The sequence below is a fragment of the Clarias gariepinus genome, chromosome 17 (assembly GCF_024256425.1).
Source record: "Clarias gariepinus isolate MV-2021 ecotype Netherlands chromosome 17, CGAR_prim_01v2, whole genome shotgun sequence".
Taxonomy (NCBI): Eukaryota; Metazoa; Chordata; class Actinopteri; order Siluriformes; family Clariidae; genus Clarias; species Clarias gariepinus.
In genome coordinates, this window is record NC_071116.1 from 7,551,757 (window position 1) to 7,575,521 (window position 23,765).

General features: G+C 38.7%; 1 protein-coding gene across 5 annotated transcripts; it reads left to right on the forward strand.

Annotated features, from left to right (window-relative positions):
* Positions 1-886: 886 nt before the first annotated feature.
* On the forward strand, positions 887-14,287 carry LOC128545813 (spindlin-Z). Of its 5 annotated transcripts, none has more exons than XM_053516477.1 (6): positions 887-1,010; positions 7,805-8,077; positions 8,186-8,234; positions 8,537-8,787; positions 10,775-11,008; positions 11,201-14,287. In XM_053516477.1, exons 2-6 carry the CDS (start codon positions 8,026-8,028, stop codon positions 11,398-11,400), a joined length of 786 nt encoding a protein of 261 aa, XP_053372452.1. In that variant the 5' UTR covers positions 887-1,010; positions 7,805-8,025; the 3' UTR covers positions 11,401-14,287. The 5 variants fall into 5 exon arrangements, with proteins under 5 accessions (XP_053372452.1, XP_053372451.1, XP_053372454.1 ...); XM_053516476.1 differs by lacking the exon at positions 887-1,010 and adding an exon at positions 1,053-1,457; XM_053516479.1 differs by lacking the exon at positions 887-1,010 and adding an exon at positions 1,053-1,451.
* Positions 14,288-23,765: the final 9,478 nt, after the last annotated feature.

The following is a 23,765-nucleotide window of genomic DNA, read 5'->3' on the forward strand; positions in this document are numbered from 1 at the left end:
TGTTGAATGATTTAATTAATGGATCTGCTCAATGTAGCTACTGTATCATTCAGTCATTTCAGGAAACAACTTTATGCTGATCAGCATCATGGCAGATCTGGAGCCTAAGTATACAAGGGAAACTGAACATGAAGGGCATCACAGGGCACCATGTACACACTTAGTCACACACTTATTTACACACACACACACAAACACACCTCTGTTAAGATACTAGTAAATTTTTCGAAGAGTGTAAGGAAATCCACAGTAAGGAAATGCATGCAAAAACAGGGAAATGCACAAAACTGTAAAGAACCATGTCTGTGACAAACAAGTGAAAGTCTAAATTCTCTTGTCGCACAATGATTAAGGCGTTGGACTACTGACCAGAAGGTCCCAAGTTGCCATTGTTGGGCCCTTGAGCAAGGCCCCTAACCCTCAACTGCTCAGATGTAAAAAGAGATCTAATGTAATTCGCTCTGGATATTGGCATCTGCCAAATGCCATAATGTAAATGTAAATTAGAGTGGTGACAATTTGGGTAGAAAGATGTATTAAGGATGGCAGCTTAGATCCTGATATCCTCTCTCAGTTGAAACAGATCACTTATCTCAGTGCAATACAAGCACTCATAAATGTCTTTTTTTTTTCAACCTTTTAAATTATTTATTTTTTTAATGAAATTAAGCTTAACCTTTAAATTAACCATACACTTTTTTGTAACATTACTCTTGTCGCATTGCATTGTCTGCGCAGCTAAACCAATTTTACCCTCAACTTTAAAGCAGAGGGTGATAAAGATGGAAACTGTACATGAGCTCAGTATTGCGCAGGAAGTGCTGGTTCCTCACGCTGGGCCGCGTCTTTATAGCGGAGCACTTTTCGGCAGAGAATTGGAGGGGAGGGAGGGGGAAGTCTCGGCCGCAGTTGAGCTCATCAAAACGGCTGCTGCTGGATTCACAGAGCAGGAGAGGAATTTTTCCGTAGCATGATATAAATTCACTCCTTTTTTTTCTCACAAAAAGGGGGTAAGCTGAACATATCACCAAACCATATGCACTCGGTTATTGCTTCGTGAGAACTGTGAAACAGACCTGACACAGGTTTTCGTGCGGCACTGCAAGGCTGAGTGGAGGCGCTTTTTTTCTCTCTCTCTCTTCCCCTCTCCAGACATTTTTGTTTTCATTTGAAATGTGTTTCTTGTCAGACAGGCAGCGTCGCTTTTTACAGTCCCTCCTTTGTTCGGCTGCTGCGGGGATTGTAAATAATAGCCGAGCAAACATGGCTGACATCGCTCACTGCTTACACAGCTAGCTGCCCGGCTAACCTTTCTGATTTTTTTTAATTCATGTTTTTTTGTCCTAAAGATGCATAAGGATTTTTTTTTTTCTGTTTGTCTGCCACGGCCCTTTTTAAGAGATGTAACCCTATTTCGGGTTCTCCTGGGATAATTACGACCTCTGCAGTCGGTAAAGGTTGGCTGAGGTTTTCATTTAGCTTTGCTTAGCATATCTCTTTTTTGGGGGGGGAGTAGGGGGGGATGTTCGCTTATTGCTTAGCAGTAATTGATGTAGGTATGAATTTTTATTAATAGTTTATTGGTAATGATAGAAGAATGTGTTTTGTGCGGCTGTCATTGCGAAAAACAAACATTTCACCTTTTATGACTTGCTAGATCGTGTGTGTGTGTGTGTGTGTATGCAGTAGCGTAGTGAAACAATCGAACAATTATTTATAATGTTATATTAAAGTATGTCGCGTTAACGTGTATTAATAACCGCGTGTACAGAATATAATATACATTTGTGTGTATATATATATATATATATATATATATATATATATATATATATATATATAGATGGATAGACAGGGTGAGGTGTATCATTTGCGTGTAGTTATTTGAATGATTTCCATTGCATTTGAACATTTCATGTTGTCCGCTTTGGCATTTTGCAGAAAGCTGATCCGGTTAGCTGATCGCTCTGTGCCGTTCACTGTCCTTCCCTTATCTCAGCCTGAAACCTCATCAGTCCTAAATAATGGGTTCAGATTGCACCCCGAGTTGCAGACGAGGCATGAATCAGTGGCACAGGATGCATGTTTTGTCTATAATGTTTATAGTGTGTGTGTGTGTGTGTGTGTGTGTGTGTGTGTAAGGGGGCGGGGGCGGGGGCCGCCGTGCCGCGCCACTTCATTAGTGTTTGTGATGAACGGGTTTGTAGGGCACCTTTACAGCCCTAATGGATCAATTAGCAGTAACATTCACCTCCATGTAACAAAAGCCAACTGTACCAGCCGCCAATAATATTAGCCCTTGTTTCCTCCAAGAGCGAATGGATTTTTCCAGAAGGCCTACATTTGAGCAACAAAAAAAAAAGAGATAATCTTTTCAAATTAAAATACATGATGTCCTCCTGAGACCTTTACTGTTGTATACATTGCACTTTGTACTGACTTTAATAGCTGATGACTGTAAATGTAATCAATGTCTTCAACCAGGACAAAAGAATTTTACTTAACCGTATTCAAATGAGAACGTTACATGGATATATATTAATTAGATAGAGAGAGAAGTTGATGTCATGTCCTCATATAATGATGACATTCAGGTTTTAATTGGTAGATTTTATTTAATTTGATGACTCATCCTGTACTAGTTGTATTCTCATCAAAATCAAGTCAAAGCGGTGCACTTTTAATTTGCGGAGAATTACCGAACACACTTATGAGTGTGTTTAAATTCTCTATTTATTTCTCTATATAATCCCCTCCTACATTAATGCACTTATCCCAGCGTTTCACTAGTGCTTGGATATCATCAAGGTAGAAGGTTGGAGCCAGAGTGGTGCATTTATGTCCGAAACGCTGGCCTCCCAGGAACTCCTCCTTTAATGGTTTAAACATGTGGAAATGGCTTGGAGCCAGGTCAGAACTATATGGAGAGGATGTTTAATGTGCAAGTGTTGTTGGCGATAATGATTGTGTGTACAGTTTCCACATACAGATGGTGACAAGTTGTGTCAATTTTCCTGGATCAGGCATTCCACTCGCTGAATGTTCACAGGAACGACAAACTTCTTTAAAAAAAAAAAAAAAAAAAAAAAAGGTAGCATTATTTAGATGTCTTACTAAATAAAGAGTTTCATAACCGTACTGTGCTTGACAGTTTCTGTAAATGTAAATCGTTCATGAGAAGTCTCTGTTTGACTTGAATGCCCCTCATATGTGCCCCTGGGGAATATCTTGCTTTTTAGTAGTAACTCATTTATTGAAGTTGTTCCTGCACTTCGTCCCAGATACTCTTTCCAGCCATTTTGGGAAAATAAAACGGCTAACTCATTTCCAAGGTGGAATTTGTGCATAAGGGCAGTTTTATATATCTATATATTACTGTATATTATGGTGCTAAAGTGTTGCGTTTTTGATGTATCAAAAGCAACGTTTAGTCTTTTCCATCAGAAAGCAAAAGTAATATTGTGTGATGTAACCTTTAGACATGTAAGATACCTCGCCGTGTTGACTCCATGACCATTAGCACCTCCATGACCATTAGTACCGTACACATCTGAGCTGAGGTTGAGTGCTAATACTCATCACTGCAAGGTGTCTCATGCATACAGCATTAAGTGCAAAAACTCTCCACATCTAAACTGCTGGGATGTCATGCGCATTCAGGTGGAAAGGTCTGGGTGAAGAGTTCCTCGATAGGTTAAAACAGGGTATCTGTAAACTCTTAGTTTAGTAACCTACTTTCAGGAACGCTTGGATGCAGCAGAGGTGTAGCATGCTGCTAAAAGAAGCTTTTGGTTCTTGTGTTAGTAACCTAAATAAAAGGCCAAACACTTGGCCAAAAATGTTTCATCATCACTGAGCCATTTGATTAGAAATTTACAACAGAAGCAGCTGTACAATGTGGTAATGGTCATGATAATCACCACAAGTTCATCAGAAAGATAAAGATTCGTTGGTTTGTTTGAAGACCTAAGTGAAGACCTAAAATGTCACTGTCGTATGTTTTCTGTAGGCTCGCATAATAATTAATATTTTATGGAAGGAGTCTCCGGTGTTAGTTTTTTAGCTCTACATTTTTTCCACAAAATCTGCCAAAGTATGAGTTTCCCTATTAAATTTGAAAGAGAAAAAAAGAGAAATAGTTTATAACTGCAATAACGTCAGAGATAACAGGAACTTGTACGTACGTTCCACAACCGAAAGTGTAACTATAAATGGATAAAAAAGAAGAAAGTTTATTGTTATTACACTTCAGAATTTGCTCAGCTCCAGGATAGAAAATCAGCAGTAATTCAGCTTCACGTTGTGTTCTTGGATATTTTCCTATAACAGTATTTGTATCAAACATCCTTAAATAGACATCTTAGGATTTTTGTGTTGTTTTCTTGCACATATTGAGATGATACTCAACTGCATGATGTTACAGGAATATTGTGTTTATTTTTCACATTGAACAATGTGATCTGGTTGTCCAGTGCTTGTCCAAGGGGTTACTGATCAGCCATGACCAGCAGCTTGGTCACATGCTAACACATTTGTGTTCAGCTTCAGTTTTAAAAGAAACAGAATAGGAATAGATCTGAGGAAGTGATGCATTCTTCTGAAGGAGATCAAGTTCAACAGCAGTTCATTAAATCAGCCTTAGTATGCGCTTCTTTTAATTAAGGTGATCAAATGGAAGAACCCAAGGGATAAAGTAAACTAGCATTTAAATTGTTATTGAGCTGAGTCATGTATTTCATCCCCTAGTCGACTTCCCGTTGCCGTTTCCTCATGGGGAGAGACCTCCTGGCCACCTTTTCCATTATTTCTATCAGCTAAGGTTTGTTAGATGAGCCCTGGGAAGCCTAAGGGATCGACTAAACACGACTCTAGATTTCACGAGCAGAACTGGCCCCGAAGGCATCGTGATCTGATGCAATTTCCTTCTCGAAAAAGCAAGAAGTGCTGGATGGTAGTCGTTTATATATGAACTGACTCGTGTTTCAAAATACAAGCTAAAGTGTGATTCGCTTTGTCCAGACACAGGGTTTTTGAAACCAGCCCTAAGTGTCTTAATGTAAATCTTTTAATCTATAGAGCGATCTTAAAAACTAGCTTCCTCAGTGAAGTGTGTTGAGATATTAGGTGCAGTGAGTGATGCTGTATTGACAGTGCTATTGGGAAAACTAATGGCGCTGTTCTAAATATACTTTTCTTTCCCAACACACCCGAAGCTAAGCCGTGAGCACCACAGTTCGTATGGCCGCCTGATTATTTATATGGAAGCTTAAACACTTTGTACACTAGAGAAACAAAACATCTGTCTGGTTTTACTGTAATGTTAAAAAATTTACTAAAAAAGTTCTGTGTCTTTTTAAAGCGCACTGCTGTCTGCATGATCACTGTCATGATCTTTATTTAAAAACCTGCACTCTATGTTCATAAGTATTTATTAATCTAGAAAATTTAAAAGACCCGTCCTCGAACCAGAACTTTTAGTAGGTTTTAGAAGTTGTATTCAAACACAGACTAATAGGAAAACTGGTTAGTGGTGATGCGGAAGAACAGTCCAGAGAACTGTATATAAATGCTTTTGAAGACGACATAACATTGGTTAGTTTATTGCAAACACAAAGGCACATGATGCTGTACTCTCTTCAGTGTTTACATTGGTACTGTGCATCATGACACTGGGCAGTTTTTCACTGGATAACTCTTCCAAAATCCTAACCAAGTTTCAAGTCGTGATGCTGTACGTTAAACATATTTTAAATATTATCCGTTGGTGTTTTTTTGTTTGTTTGTTTGTTTTTCTCAATTTATCCTGAATATGCAGTTCACATCATGCATTCTCCTCATGAACATGAATGTCATGGCGATATTGAGCTTAAATTATTTAGTTTTTTTGGTGAATTGTGGTTGTACAGAATACATCCAGAATAAATAAAACAACATCAATAAATAATAATTGAAAAAATAAATCAAGAATTTGTAGCGCTTTTTCTGAAGTACAGTATAAAGAGAAAATATGCACCTGTTTGGATCATTAATTCAGCAATGATAGAAGCCTCAACGTGTCTCTTAATTTGGCAATCTCAAAGCCTCTCAACTTCCCGTTTGTGATCATGCTTGACCACATCTGGTAGCTTCTCTGTGCAAATAAGGGGAAAAAAAGTTTGTTTGAGAGCACTCATTGGATTGGCCAACACAGTGCAATAGGAGGTCAGTTTTGATCTGAACGTTTGCAGATTCCAAGATTGGTTCAAACAATTGTGCAAGTTGCTTGGAGGTGGAGCCACTTTGCCAATGTCTGGAGGAAGACACATCTGGTCATAAACAACCCAGGAACCACCAAGACACAGGCCTGACAGGAACTTAAAGCTACTGGAGCACCAGGGTTACTGTTTACAGTCAAACAAATTTTGACTGAACTGAAAGGATGCCATCCATGAAAGAAGTGCCTGCTCCAAAATCTTCACCTTGAGGCTTGACTAAAGCTTTAAGCTGACCACATGGACAACAAAAAAGCTATCTGGAGGGAAGTTCTGACCAGAGATGTGTTTGAAGGAGTGAAGGTGAGACATGATGCTAGCTTCATGCCTGAGGCTGTTTTTCTGCCAGTGGAACTCAGGATTAAATCAGAGTTCTTCAGCATAACCTCAAATCATCATCTAACCAGTTGTAACATTAAAACAAAATTAAATGTTTGAGCCTGACAATGACCCCAAACACACATCAATTCTGTGGAGTGGATAAAGCAGGAAAGTTTTTGAAACCTCATTACAAATTTGTGGAAGTGTTTAAAAGTCATGTCTGTGCCAGGAGACCAACAAGTTTAGCTGAACGCTACCAGTTCTGCCAAGAATAGAAGTGTGAAAATCCAACCAGATTTCTGCAAGGAGTTTGTTGATGGATACAAAAAGCATCTGCTAATGGTGGAACTTGCTAAAGGACATTCAAACAAATATTAAGTGCGCTATATATTTATTTTTGACCCCGTGTTGAATTCAGAAAATCCTAAATATATTTAAACTTGTACATTATATTTTTGTTTTTAATTTCATGTCGCTCCCGATATTGCCATGTCATTCATGTTCCTGATGATTGTATGTAAACTTTTGACCACTGTGTGGTAAAAAAAAAAAAAAAAAAATTCTAATAGCATCATTTTTCCTTTATTTAAAATCTTTTTTTTTTTGACCTACAGAATCAAATGATTTAATTTCGCCTGTTCTATGATAATTGTATTGGAATAGGTTTTAAAGGCTTGAGTAATGTTGCTTTACTGTAGCTGAGTGGTCCCGAATCGTTGCATCTGGTTCTCCGCAGTTTATAGCCTTAATAGAGCCATTTGGGTTCAGCAGAACAGACTGTACGACCACCATTTTGTTGTTGCTTTTTTTTTTTTTTTTTTTCCCATGATTAAAAGTGCACCAGACATCAGCTGCCCTTATTTTTATGACCGTCCTGATACATAACGCAACAACCTTGACTCGGTTGACTAAATAGTGTTTTATGTTGTCACTGCTTATCTGATCAGGTTTTTAAGACTATCCGTATGTTCGGCCAATTATGAAACGCTCTTTAATGAGTTTAAATGTCAGTCCAATTAAAAATCAATTTCCAAAGTTTGGAATGCAACCAGAGACATCTGCTTGGTATTATGGCTAAAAGATTCTAGATGAATTCTCTCTAGCTCCTACGTAGGCTGATTCGACTCGATGGGGTTTCATCTACAAATTGGTATAACTGGCAGTGAACCACTGTGGTATCTGTTTCGAGGTTTAGAATAATAAATCTGCTTCTCGTTTTCTCTGTTTCATAGGTTTTTAAAAGCCCTTCTACAAACGTAAAAGACTGGATAACCATCACCTGCCAGAGCCCTGAGTGGGCTGCTGAGAACACCAGATTGGACTATTGGATTACCTGCCAGCATTTGTCCTTTTTCAACACATTTTCCCCACCCCTATTCTTTTTGTTAGACACATTTCAGTTCCTATTTTCACCCTAGTTTGGCAGCAAGGCTGCTCCCCTACATCCAGATGAATGAAGACCCCATTCGGGAAGAACGCAGGTCAGAGATCCAGAGCTGATGCAGGTAAAATTAGCACCAGGGCTTCTGTTTTGTGTGTGTGTATGCATTCCTGCTCCGCAGAGGGTTGTTTTTAATAACGACATTGTGCTTCTGCATGATTTCCCGTTTAAGGACATTCCGGTGTCTCTGCAAATATGATGAAGAAAAAGAATTCCCACAAGTAAGTTTCCTAACCCTGGAGACATCCGATTTACACTAATTGAAATTAGTCACACCGGCTTTATTTATTCTCTTTGTTGACGTGACTGGTTTAATCCGAAAACCCTTTCTAGCAGTACTGAACTCATTTATCACCGTACAGTGTTATTGGTGTGGTTAGCGTGTTTTGGCTGCTAACAGAAACTCTCAAGGTCATGGCAGAGATTCACAGTGTGCACAGAATATTTTAAGGTTTCAAATTATACCAGAAAGCCTTTCGCATCAACACGCTATAAAGACAGTTCATAATGTTTATTCTTACAGAAAACATAAAACCAGCATGGGGCCCACCAAAGTGTCCCAGCCCAGGCGAAACATTGTGGGTTGCCGCATACAGCACATCTGGAAGGAGGGCAGTGGAGCCGCGTCCCAGTGGAAGGGCACCGTGTTAGACCAAGTCCCGGTCAACCCATCACTCTATCTAATCAAGTACGATGGGTTCGATTGCGTATATGGCCTGGAGCTGCACAAGGATGAGCGAGTGCAGGGGCTGGAAGTCCTGCCGGACCGTGTAGGTACGCCTTGATTTAGTTTTTGTATTGGTTTTGAGGAATAGGGATGTAACCCATTGATCAGATAATCTGTTTTAAACAGATACAAACAAAGATATTTATTTTTAAGTAAGCTTGCCATAAAAATCAAAAGAGGTGAGGTAGAGGTATGCATCAGGTATTTGATCTGGCCCCCTTTTTCTTTTCTTTTTTTAAATAACAAACAGCAGGTTATTTACTTTTACCAATTAGATGAAGGTGACTGGACAAAGAAAGACCAACTGCCTGGTCAGGATGGTGGTAATTTAAATTAGGTTTTTTTTTTTTTTTTTTTTTTTACTTGTGTGCAAATGAAAATAACTGCATTGTTGCAGTGAATGCCTTACTGCATAAAACAATAAGCATGTTAATCTGGAGTTAAAACTGAAATGATTTCTTGAATTCACACACCATTTAGATGCTTATGTTAAAATTTTGGCTGTAATGCATGCTGTCTCAAAGCTATAGACCCTGGTGCTGTTAGATTAAGACACTTACTGAGCATTGACTACTAAATACTATTTTTAGGGTCTGTGGGGCAGCCTGGGAAAACCTAGCACAAGATAAAAACAAACTTTTTACTATGTTGTACCATGTATAGGGCTGTAAACTACTTTAAAGCAAAAGGTTTTTGTGTCTGCCACTAGGTGGTGGTAGCATTGTTTGCAGGATTTCTATAAATTCAAGATTTTCATTAACACGATTTTTTTTCATGTCATTGGCCAAAACTTTTTTGTTGTTGATGTTTTTTTTTACAATGTCAGAAATTTAAAAATGGCAACATTTGGCATGTATTAACAGATGAATACAGTTAGTAAAGTTTGTATTAGATTTATTTTTTCTTTCCAATATGAAAATGTTAATGGAGTAAATTATTTGTCTGGGACATTAATTTATCATTGTTAGGTGCCTGATGGACACTGTTTTTCTGTTTTCACCCTATACCCTTGTCTATGACCTTGGGATTTTCTTTGCATGTATGTTTAAACATGACCTGACCTTCTGTAACTAACATACACAGAGTTGTACCATTTATTAATATGTATTTAATATTTAGAAAAATGCTACATGCGTAACAACACACTCTGCTCATGATCTAACTTTATAACAAGATTTAATGTGAAGTTCAGAATATTTTGAATGAATGTTAAGGAAGTAAAATGATGACCTGAAACTTTTTTTTTAGTTTCTGAATTATTACCGAAAACTGCAGTTTTGTCAGTGCAAAACAAAATAAAAGTTTAATATTAGAAAAAAAAACATACTACAGGTTCACCCTGTATTTAAGAAATGAGTTCATATATTCATACATTTTCTCAAATTTCTTTGGTAATAATGACTGATTAAAACATCATAAGCTCCATAGCAATGCCTGAGTCACCATATTAACCTCAAATAGCGTTCTAAAGTTGGCTAAAATGGCTGTTTTCCATGGCACGATTTTGAGCATTGTAGGTTGAGGACAGGGCTGGTGCAGGACAGGGCTGGTGCAGGACAGGACTGGTGTCGTGTAGAAATTATTTAAGAGATCTTAAACAGTAAAAAAAATAATAATTGTGTAACCACGTAACATAAAATGTGTGTTGGTTTTTATGATCTGAAGCTCTAGGGTTAAAATAGTGCAACTGCGTTGGACATATAATAACCGAATGTTGATTCCCATGATATGAACACCTTCCCATGATGCACCTTGATACAGTACATTAGTGCACAGTTACACCTCGACACAGCTCTGTTAAAGCAGCAAGGCAAACCACAGAATGTGCTGTCCTTCAATTTGAATGTTTATACCTTTCTTCATGCACCTAGTGTGTTATTTCCTAAACTAATAATTTGCTAGTCCTTTGATTAATCAAACCTGAGCTTTTCCCCTAATGACAATGCAGACCATTACAAAGCGTGTATTAAATAATATATTTTAGGATCCGGATCATTGATTTTTCTTCCTCCCCTCCCCACATCTGTGCACCAGCTTCGACGCGCATCAGTGACGCACATCTGGCTGACACGATGATCGGCAAGGCAGTGGAGCATATGTTCGAGACGGAGGAAGGCTCAAAAGATGAGTGGCGGGGTATGGTGTTGGCGCGTGCCCCCATTATGAACACATGGTTTTATATCACTTACGAAAAGGACCCAGTCCTCTACATGTATCAGCTACTCGACGACTACAAGGACGGAGACCTAAGGATCATGCCAGATTCGAGTGAGTTACGTTCATAAGAGATTAATTTTAAAGGTACCATATTGTGGCGGAGAGTTGAAGGAAGTATTTCAGGCTCTATAACCTTTTCAAATCTGTGTAGGAAGATCTGTGCACTCTTGAGGCAAAGCCATTTTTGTGCTTACTTGCCATATAACCCCCTATTTATTAATTAATTTTTTTTAACGTTTTCAGACGACTCTCCCCCCGCGGAGCGCGAGCCCGGAGAGGTGGTGGACAGCCTGGTGGGCAAGCAAGTGGAGTACGCCAAGGAGGACGGCTCTAAACGGACTGGCATGGTCATACACCAGGTGGAGGCCAAGCCCTCCGTCTATTTCATCAAATTCGATGACGACTTTCACATTTACGTGTACGACTTGGTGAAAACGTCATAGGCGGATGAAAGGAAAAAGGTCCAGGTGGCCCCGGGAGGAGATTTGACTTCGGTTGCGATCCACAAACTCTGCCAAAAGTTCTCACGGAACGTTTCTTTGCACCATCTTAAAGGAGATGCGCCGACGGATGACGGATATTTCACTGGAGCCTTGGATTGCCACTAGTTAAGTGTCTTTTTCTCGTTTTCCACATGAAGGGATGGGTGTTGTTTTGACATGATATTCCCTAAACAAAAGTAGCTACATGTTCATATGGTCTTTTATTGTTATTATTATTATTTTTTATAAGTGTTGTTCATTCCTGTTGAATAACGGGCGTACATCATTTCCACTCGAGAACGGGAGACTGGGAGGTCGGCCTCCAGTTCTTCCTTTTTGAATCGGGCACTTTGACGACTGAGAGGCTCCTTCACCCGCAGAAAAAGTTTCAATCGCTTTGATGCAGTTTACCCAGACCGCTCGCACGGCGACGGAAATCTCAGTTAATCTGAAATAAATCTTACCTACTACAAATTTTACTCATCTGTTTGATAGATGACACACATTTGTAGTTTGCTCACCAGCTTCTTTCATACTGCATTGTTTGTATTTGATTCCACATTATTTCCTGATCTCTCAGTAATCGTAAGCACTAATTATTATTATTGTTTTTTGGGGGGGTTTTTGCGTCAACAACATATTGGAGCACTTGAAGATCTCTTTTTTTGTTGTTTTTGTTTTTTCTTTGAGAGATGCATGATTTATCAACATTCAGCCACTTCATCAAGTCTGAAAGCCATTTGTGAGATTTTTTTTCTTTCTTTCCTATATTGTTCTTGTGATGTTCAGCTATGGCTCTTGATGCCTTCGTAATTGTTTTTAAACGTCTGCAGTTTGTATTCTGTGATATTCGTAGATGGCTTATAATTGTCTTAATTCAGTCGCGCAGTATTTTATTTTAATTTTTTTCCTTCACTAAAACACCTTAAGGACATCATTTCATTTGTATTCAATTAAACACTTGAGAAACATTGCCCAGATATTCCAAGACTATGAAGTCGAGACTAACAATAGTAAGAAAACTGCAATAATAATGATAATAATAATATAAGTATTCAGGTAGTGCATTGCAACCCATTCTAATCGTATATGATAAGGACATAGCGTCTTACACAGTTAGCCTTTTGAGATTTTTCTTTTTTGTTTTTTACCGTTGAAATGTATGTGCCTCGCTGTAAATGTTCGTCTGCTTTTCATATTCTTCTTTCTTCTTTTTGTACGTTCTTAATAGAGCTGTATGCCGGATGACCTGAGGGATTTTCTTTCTTCAGGAATGTTCAAATGTTTAAGTAACATATACACTCACAGCCACATGTGTTAGTCATTACCTCATGCCTTTTTTCTTCCTCTTTTTTTTTTTTTTTCCTCATGAGTGTTTGTTCTAGACCTATACCCTCTATCTATACCTGTTGTTGTTTTTTTAAGCAGTGTTCACTTGCAGTCTGAAAAAGAAAGCATAACTGTATCTGGGGCAGGAAAAAAAAAACTAGAAGGAAACGCACAAGAAACAAAAGAAAGTGAAAAACACAACGGCTTTATTTCAGTGGAAATGATGTCACAGCTGTTTAACCGTACGACCTTAACGCTTAGCTTACCAAAAAAAAAAAAAAAAAAACACACCACACAACCCACAAGGAAGGAAAAAAAAAAAAGAACTGCTGTCCATTAAAATCATTGTGATTCATAAACAGTCATGGAGACTGTAAGCAAATCATATGCACCTTCAGTAACCATTGCAGCTTTGCGTACACGTCAGACTCGTTTCAGCAGTGGCATATGCAAACGGACACTCAGATTGGACGGTTCGGCCTTTTTCTTTACACTTACCTACTGTAGTATTGTACCGTGTTTGATGTCCGGTCAACGTGGGAAATTCAAACAGGAAAAAAAAAAAAGGAAAAAAAAAGATATGAATGCTAGGCCATTCTTTTTTGCATGATATGAGTAGAGTTGTAAGTGTACGTCAGTGTGATGCATGTGTACCCGTCTTTTTCTTTCAGTTCCTCGTTTCCTAAAAGGAAAACTTATTGTGTTGAACAATTGTGAGATTCCTGTTTTTCTTTTTTTTTTTTGTTTAGTTTTTTTTTTTTTTTTTTTTTTTAATTCTTGCCCATTTCGGAAATGAAAGTGTTTTCTTTTTTTACTGCGCTCTATCAGATCAAATGCACTGGTGTTTTATGTGGAGTGCCAACTGAAGGCCAAGGTACCAGTGTTACACAGCATTTGAGGGATCATACTGTATCTACTCCACACTCTACACGTCCACTCCCGTAGTAGTATGAAAATAATCGAGATTGCTTAATGCAAGTTTTCGCAAGAATCCTATGTAGGAGTTTTTTTTTTTTGTGTGTGTGTGTGTGTGTGTGTGTGAGAGAGAGAGAGAGAGAGAGAGAGGAAGGGATTTCATACTAATATACATATCGAATTAAACTTTGTATGTTTGGAAGTAAGAGAAAGGGAAAGTTTTTTGTTTGTTTTTGTTTGTGTTTTATTCCTACTTAGTATAGACAATGAGAGAACAATACAAAATCATCAATATGGTCCCTTTGAGATGCTGATACTCTTTGATTACTTGGTTTAAAAAAAGAAAAAGAAAAAAAAAAAGAAAAAAGTGCAATTTGATGAGTGTCACAGATACATGTATAGATTTCATGTTCTTCACGTATATGGCTTCTATTGGACGGCATTTTCTTTTTTTAAAAAAAACAAACATTGTAGATAGTTCATTTTATTTGCATTTAGAAGTATAAACACATTTTAAAACCTGTTACTTAATTCTGTAAGTAATTTTTATAATTATTATGTCTATCCTTATAAGATAAAAAATAAAACTTCATGTGAAATTCAACTTGACTATATCTTTTGTTGAAAGTTCCTGTCCATTTTTTTCCCCCTGTGGAAAGATCATTTAATTGTTCATGTGACCTGAGTGATATTTTTTATTTATTCATCTATTTTTTTCCACTGGAAATAAGTATTGTTAGAGCTGCATGATAAGAACATCTTGCATTTTTATAAATCTTTCTATGCTTTAATTTTGTTGGTGTTTAAATGCAATAGCAGACCTTAAGGAATTGTCTACAGGCTTGGGAATGTTGACTTTCAGTTTTAATTCAAAGGGTTTAAAAAATATTGCATTAACTGTTTAGGAAATACACTGCTTGGTCAAAAAAAAGTCACCATTTCAGAAGGGTCAAATTATTGGGATGCATTAAGCAAAGAAAACAACTAAGGAGATTTAAAATTACTGGAACTGGGTTAAGAACCCCTCAACACATTACTAAAACCTGGAAGGAGATTGGTGGATTGTCAACTTTGTTGAATAAATGTGGTCAAAAATGAATAAATAAATTTGAAGTTGCATGGCTAAAAAGTCAATAGTAACAAGTTGATTTTAATATCAAGTGTCGAATTTCCATTTGGTAGCTGTTCATGGCAACTCCGACGCAAATGAAGAAAGTCATCATTTGGTTGACAAAACAAAACGGGTCTAGGAGGAATCAAATCAGCAATTTGCCTTTTTATTTATTTGTTGTTTTTTTAAAGAAGATGAAAGGCACTGGTGAGTCACCAATCAAACATAAATACTGAGGTTTTACATCAAGCCTATTCCAGAGTGATGGGCGCCTCAGGGTAGGAAGGGAAGAGTGTGGTGCACCCATAATGCATAGTGCCGAGTGTACAAGTGCAGTGTTATGATCTTATGTTATGATCTGGGGTTGCTTTAAGTTGGTCCTGCCTAGGCTCAGCTGTCTCAGATAGGTGGATGATTTTTATTTGTTCATTTAAGGTTCAATGGCTGTTGTTGTGAGTGTAGACCAGTGACTGTATAAATGGGTGGACTGTAAAGAGGTACGGTCTTTAGTAAGATGATTCCTGAATGAATGGGAGTAGATAAGGTAAAATGTATTTTAAAATATAAATGTAGTTACTGTAATCAACTTGCTGAGAAAAACAACATGAATGCCCTATTAATGATTGTTAAAAATGTATTTGTTCGGTTATTAATCATTTGAAACATATACTGGTCATTGGAGTTTGCCTTTGTCTGATATTTATTCTATTTCGTGCTATTCTTAGTATCATAGTGAGAATAAAATCTTCTTTATTAACTGCCTGCTTAAGGTTTTGTTAAAAAAATAATGCCCCTATAGACACTGTGTTGTTGCCTGGCATCTCCTGTTCATCCTTGCTAAAAAATTATATCTCCTTTGTTTTTTCCTTTTAGACAATGTAGATGGTTGTCCTTATTTACGAATACACTAATCAATCATATCATATATTAAACCACCAAGGTTTTAGTATCCCCTTGTTGCAGCTCTGGCTCCTCTGGGTGTGTCTCCATGGGACCTCTTGGGATCTGATGTGGTGTCTGGCACATTTCATGGATGCTTGATCAGATTGGGATCTGGGGAATTTGGAGGCTTAATCAACAACCGTGAACTCTTTGCCTGCTAAACCCTATATACATCAGCCTGTGATACACTGGGTGCTTTCTGTCACGGCCAGCATTTACTCTTTTTTTCTGGTGGTTTGTACTGCGTCGGCTTTCCTGTGGGATCAGACCAGACCGGCCAGTCTTTGGTCCCGACAGTCGTGAATGATCCTTGAATGTCCATGATCCTGTCACCAGTTTACTGGTATGTAATTGACAATCAATGTTATTTAGGTCACAGGTTCTGGATAGCAGCCAAATTGAGGACAAATAGCAGTTGGTCATCCAGAGGATATGAAAAGAGAGCTAGAAGGATTTGAATACGCATGGTGACACATCTGGCCTTGGCATAGTGACTGTTCTGTGACCAGTTCTTTATTCTGGATTTCAAAACTGGGTCGTGCAGGTGTTCATTTGATCTCAAGTGCAACAAAAAAGTTAATTTATATGTGCTTTGTTGAACATCCCATTCCAGTCCCATTTAGTCTGACTTTGTTATAACTACCTCCAGGGTTCCATGGATTTTCACTAAATTTGGGAGCGTGGCTGTGGGGATTTGTGTTCATTTGAAGGATCCGTACTTAGGACTATGGTGTCTAAGGAGGCCTTGAAGGAGGCCTTCTTCTGAGACACATGATGCCAGCCAACCACATCTGTTTAAACCACTTGCTCACACACTGTTTGTGAATGACATAACACGCTCTGAAAAAAGCGCTGTCCGCTCCTTCCGCTTGTGTGAGCTGACAGAAGACCAATGATTGCATGTTTACAATCCAATTCAGTTATATTCTCACAAAATTTTAACTGAATTTTAGTTAAGTAAAAGCATGACTGTTTTATTACTGGATACTGAAATATACCCAAATCAGCATGCAATCATTAAAAATGCCTATGAACAGAGGCTTTATATTGTAAAAAAAAAAAAATATATATATATATATATATATATATATATATATATATATATGCTATAAGTTCACTATGCTTACAAATAATCATATGCATATCTACCCCAAAATTTGGGTAGGATAAGTAAAGTTCCTTATCAGTTGAAGCTTGGGTAGCTTTGTAGCCGAAATAGAGCTCCAAAGACGGCTAAAAAGTTCGACTTCCACAGATCATGGAAGTGGAGGAATGGTGATATTTAAAAACAATTGAATGCTGTTTTTAGTCATTATAACATGGTCAATATATAATGTGTGACAGTCATTGCAATCTGGAGCTATTAGATTATCTGTGATCTAACAAGTACTGATGATTCCAGACTCAAGAATCGTATATGATCACATGACCAGCAGACTGTACATGTTATATACAGAGTAAGTAAAAAAAAAAAGTATACTCACTTAGTATGCATATTTAATAGAATGCTGATATTACACATTTCCATAATGCACATCATTACACCACTATAAATTAATCTTCTTTCCTTATACAGTTAACCGTATTAATATGAACTAATTATTCTGTCCTTAGCACTGTTGACTTGTACCTCCAGGGTCCGGGATCGATTCCCGGCCAGACTTGATTCCCGTCTCTGTGCACGGAGTTTTCATGTTCTTCCTGTGCTTGGTGGGTTTCCTCCGGGTACTCCGGTTTTCTCCCACAGTTAAAGATATGCAGGTTAGATATGCTAATTGGCGTTCCCAACTTGCCCGTAGTGTGTGAATGTGTGTGTGTGTATGTGTGTGTGCCCTGCGATAGATTGTCACCCTGTCCAGGGTGTACCCTGCCTCGTGCCCTAAGCCTCCTGGGATAGGCTCCAGGTCCCCGCGACCCTGAATACGGGATAAAGCGGTATAAAAGGTGAGTGCGTGAGAGTGAGTATTCTGTCCTCTGGAAATCTGTAAATGTGCTTTATGACATTGCAGTTTTCCATATTTACTCTCTATTTTTAGAATGCTCTACAATTACTCTATCTACTCTCACTCACTTACTCATCGTCTATACCACTTTATCCTGTGTACAGGGTCGCGGGGAGCCTGGAGGCTATCCCAGGAGACTTGGGGCATGAGGCGGGATACACGTAACCCAGTTGGAATGAAATCCCAATTAGCCTTATCTGCATGGACTGTGGGAGAAAACCCAAGAGACGAGAATTGAACCCGGACATTTAAACCACTAAGCCATCGTGCCACCCTACTCCATTTACTTCCTTACATAATTAATAGGAAAATAATTGTGAAAGGGATGCTGCAGCAAAGTTCAAAGCGGAGTCATCTTTACCACATGATGCTTTAACACACAGCATCTTCTTCCCTGTTTTATTCCTCTTACACCACATCACATTGCCAGCGTTTATAATTTACCCTATGTCCTAATGCTATGTGTTAACTATTTCCATACTGTGCACTTACCATGTACTATAACTTTGCTACGAACTCTGGCATACTCACAAAAACATCACAAACTGTCCACTCACCCACAAAGTACCTATGACACTTCACACTTTGCTAGAAATTGTTCTGCTATAAATTCTTACCTGTAACCTCTGACCTGGATAATCTTGTTTACCCTCTTTACCTTTTATCGTTTCTCCTAGACCACATTATTTCAGTCGTTTAGTGTGTAGAGTTTTTCTTTGTAGCAGCTTTGCTCTGCCCGCTGTATGAGAGGTTTATGCAAGCGTTCCAGTAGTGACGGCTTAAAGCTGTCGACATCAGCACTAAACAAGAAATTCAGGAAGCTTTTAGTATGCATGTGCACACCACTACAACTCACCTTTGAATCATTTTTAAACTGCAACATTGATTTTAAATTTAATGTGCCTATGGCGTTAATAAAAAAAAAAAAAAAAGATAGTCTTTTTTTTTTTTAATGATGCACATAATTTATCATTAGAAAGAAGAACTATTTATTGGAGAAAAAACTAAAAAGTGTAGCCTAAAAATATTTGCAAATTAGATTTAATATCTGTACCCAAGGCCAGCATGAAATGAAATAAATTGCTGAACTATTTGTATACTTGGGCATTTACGCAGTGCTCTCATTTGTTCTTGGTGTGTCTTTTTTTTTTCCTGAAGAAATATGTTTTTTTTTACTTCTACAATGATTCCAACTGTTTAATCATGGCCGACTTGCTTCCTGATGAGTACGATTTCTCCCGAACTATGCCAAACCATACAATTTCCTACAATCTAAAAATCATAGTGGTTTCCGAATCAAATCCAAAAATGGGTGGTTGAAGAAATAAAGAAGTAATAGTTTGTAGTGTAATATGATGATGATGTGAGATACCCAATAGGCAAGTTAGTTCCTGTACCATCTTACAGCTGCTTACTATATTAATGCAATAATAAAACACTAATTTTCTAACCAGAATTTCTTTTGTCTCCTTTTGTCTCTCCTAATCGGGTCTTTCACCTTTTCACTTCCTCTCTCTCTCTCTCTCTCTCTCTCTCTGAAAAACATACAGTGGCTTGCAAAAGTATTCGGCTCCCTTGAACTTTTCCACATTTTGTCACATTACAGCCACAAAGCCACATGAATCAATTTCATTGGAACTCCACGTGAAAGACCAACACAAAGTGGTGTACACTTGAGAAGTGGAGCGAACATCATATATGATTCCAAACATTTTTTTTTTTACAAATAAATAACTGCAAAGTGGGGTGTGCGTAATTATTTAGCCCCTTTGGTCTGAGTGCAGTCAGTTGCCTATAGACATTGCCTGATGAGTGCTAATGACTAAATAGAGTGCACCTGTGTGTAATCTAATGTCAGTACAAATACAGCTGCTCTGTGACGGCCTCAGAGGTTGTCTAAGAGAATATTGGGAGCAACAACACCATGAGGTCCAAAGAACACACCAGACAGGTCAGGAAGAAAGTTATTGAGAAATTTAAAGCAGGCTTAGGCTACAAAAAGATTTCCAAAGCCTTGAACATCCCACGGAGCAGTGTTCAAGCGATCATTCAGAAATGGAAGGAGTATGGCACAACTGTAAACCTACCAAGACAAGGCCGTCCACCTAAACCCATGGTGACTCTGGACGAGCTGCAGAGATCTACAGCTCAGGTGGGGGAATCTGTCCATAGGACAACTATAAGTCGTGCACTGCACAAAGTTGGTCTTTATGGAAGAGTGGCAAGTAGAAAGCCATGGTTAACAGAAAACCAAAGTCCCGTTTGCAGTTTGCCACAAGCCATGTGGGAGACACAGCAAACATGTGGAAGAAGGTGCTCTGGTCAGATGAGTCCAAAATGGAACTTTTTGGCCAAAATAAAAAACGCTATGTGTGACGGAAAACTAACACTGCACATTACTCTGAACACACCATCCCCACTGTCAAATATGGTGGTGGCAGCATCATGCTCTGGGGTGCTTCTCTTCAGCAGGGACAGGGAAGCTGGTCAGAGTTGATGGGAAGATGGATGGAGCCAAATACAGGGCAATCTTGGAAGAAAACCTCTTGAAGTCTGCAAAAGACTTGAGACTGGGGCGGAGGTTCACCTTCCAGCAGGACAACGACCCTAAACATAAAGCCAGGGCAACAATGGAATGGTTTAAAACAAAACATATTCATGTGTTAGAATGGCCCAGTCAAAATCCAGATCTAAATCCAATCAAGAATCTGTGGCAAGATCTGAAAACTGCTGTTCACAAACGCTGTCCATCTAATCTGACTGAGCTGGAGCTGTTTTGCAAAGAAGAATAGGCAAGGATTTCAGTCTCTAGATGTGCAAAGCCGGTAGAGACATACCCTAAAAGACTGGCAGCTGTAATGGCAGCAAAAGGTGGTTCTACAAAGTATTGACTTAGGAGGCTGAATAATTACGCACACCCCACTTTGCAGTTATTTATTTGTAAAAAATGTTTGGAATCATGTATGATTTTTGTTCCACTTCTCACGTGTACACCACTTTGTGTTGGTCTTTCACGTGGAATTCCAATGAAATTGATTCATGTTTGTGGCTGTAATGAAAAGTTCAAGGGGGCCGAATACTTTTGCAAGCCACTGTAGCTTGTCATTTTGCAGAGAACCCAGAAAACATAAACTCCTCTTATCCTGAAGACTTTTTTGTACACTTAACAAAGCACCATGATATATAAAGCACTTCCACGACAAACACATCGACAACTACAGATTACAATTAAACATGTTTATTAAACAGTTTTTATTATTATTATTATTATTATTACAATATGAGGGTAAGTCAAAAAATTATCGCACTGCACTAACATTAAAACTTCTGTCTTTTTAGTGCTTTTTGTTCAAGGCTACTGTGCAGGTGTAAACATGTCACGTCAATTCCTTTGTAACTGCAGTGCGAGCAAAAATTAATGCCACACTTGTGATTTGCACGCAAGAAGAGCAATGTACAGTGATTTGTTTTTTGTGGTCTGAGGGTGTACCTGGTGCTGAAACAACTCTGTAAGGAACCAATAGTGTAAGGAAGGTTTCGACATTTTCGACATACTGTACGACTGAATGAACCGAACTGAATTGGCCGGGGAATCGTTCAAAACTTGGAAAGCCAAGCGAAGCAACTGTACGAGGTTTTGATAGAGTCAACTCACTATACCAATGTTTCCTTCGGCATGCGTTCAAAAGCTACGTTAATTTTTGCATGTTTATTTTGTAATATCAGTAATATTCTTGGTGGCTGTTACAGATTATCTGCTTTTACATTATTTCTTATGGAAGGATTTACACTCACCTAAAGGATTATTAGGAACACCATACTAATACGGTGTTTGACCCCCTTTCGCCTTCAGAACTGCATTAATTCTATGTGGCATTGATTCAACACGGTGCTGAAAGCATTCTTTAGAAATGTTGGCCCATATTGATAGGATAGCATCTTGCAGTTGATGAGAATTTGTGGGATGCACATCCAGGGCACGAAGCGCCCGTTCCACCACATCCCAAAGATGCTCTATTGGGTTGAGATCTGGTGACTGTGGGGGCCATTTTAGTACAGTGAACTCATTGTCATGTTCAAGAAACCACTTTGAAATGATTCGAGCTTTGTGACATGGTGCATTATCCTGCTGGAAGTAGCCATCAGAGGATGGGTACATGGTGGTCATAAAGGGATGGACATGGTCAGAAACAATGCTCAGGTAGCCCGTGGCATTTAAACGATGCCCAATTGGCACTAAGAGGCCTAAAGTGTGCCAAGAAAACATCCCCCACACCATTACACCACCACCACCAGCCTGCACAGTGGTAACAAGGCATGATGGATCCATGTTCTCATTCTGTTTACGCCAAATACTGACTCTACCATTTGAATGTCTCAACAGAAATCGAGACTCATCAGACCAGGCAACATTTTTCCAGTCTTCAACTGTCCGATTTTGGTGAGCCCGTGCAAATTCTAGCCTTTTTTTCCTATTTGTAGTGGAGATGAGTGGTACCCGGTGGGGTCTTCTGCTGTTGTAGCCCATCCGCCTCAAGTTTGTGCGTGTTGTGGCTTCACAAATGCTTTGCTGCATACCTCGATTGTAACGAGTATTTATTTCAGTCAAAGTTGCTCTTCTATCAGCTTGAATCAGTCGGCCCATTCTCCTCTGACCTCTAGCATCAACAAGGCATTTTCGCCCACAGGACTGCTGCATACTGGATGTTTTTCCCTTTTCACACCATTCTTTGTAAACCCTAAAAATGGTTGTGCGTGAAAATCCCAGTAACTGAGCAGATTGTGAAATACTCAAACCGGCCCGTCTGGCCCCAACAACCATGCCACGCTCAAAATTGCTTAAATCATCTTTTTTTTCCCATTCTGACATTCAGTTTGGAGTTCAGGAGATTGTCTTGACCAGGACCACACCCCTAAATGCATTGAAGCAACTGCCATGTGATTGGTTAATTAGATAATTGCATTAATGAGAAATTGAACAAATGTTGAACAGGTGTTCCTAATAATCCTTTAGGTGAGTGTATATCGCAATACAGAACGAATCAGCCATGGTGTCTGGACTTCTGGTAGTTCCCAGAATTTTAAAATGTACAAAAGGAGGTAGGGTTTTTTCATATTTAGCAATAAAAGCTTTGAAATAGACTTCTAGACAGGGTTCGGGGCTCAGACACAGTTTCCCAGTTTAAAAGTAGACTCAAGACACATCTCTTTAATCTGGCATACGCGTAACTCATCCCATAACTTCTTACTCCAGTACATCTATCCTGAATGGCAACTATGCTAATTCTCTCCTTCTGTTCTCTATTTTTCTACCCATCCCGAGGCATCTCTCGGATTGTGCCAGCTTCAGTAGACAAAGGCCGACCCTGCAAGGTTCCTGAGGCATCCAGAGAAGGACCAACTCCAGCTGGATTCTGCTTTATGATGGTTGGAGCCACACATGCTGCTCATGTGCTCCCAGTGATCCAGACCCCATCTGCCCTCTGCACCTACTGACTCCCTGTGTTGAAATGGACTTCATGTTAATTTAAAGAACTTTGGTTTTATTGAACTTTCACCTGCACAACACACGATGTTATATCATTTCTATCCGTTATCACCACAATGAGGATGGGTTCCCTGTTGAGTCTTGTTCCTCTCAAGGTTTCTTCCTATTGCCATCTCAGGGAGTTTTTCCTTGCCACTGTCGCCGTTATCCTTGGCTTGCTCATGAGAGACATTTCATTCATCTCATTATTATCTAGACAAATTTTTTACACATACACACTTCCAAATATTTTCTTTAAAAAAAATTCTTTTGTTTTTGTGAAGCTGCTTTGAGGCAATGACCATTGTTAAAAGCGCTATATAAATAAAATTGAATTGAATTAAATTGTTAGACAGCGCTGCTGCGGGGTTTGATCACACCTGGCAACCACATTACTCCCTCTCGGAGTTCTCAGAGGGCGCCGATTGGTTCTGACTAATACCGTATTTTGCATATTGGGCGGGTCTTAGGAAGTTTATACATTGTTGCGATGAACAAT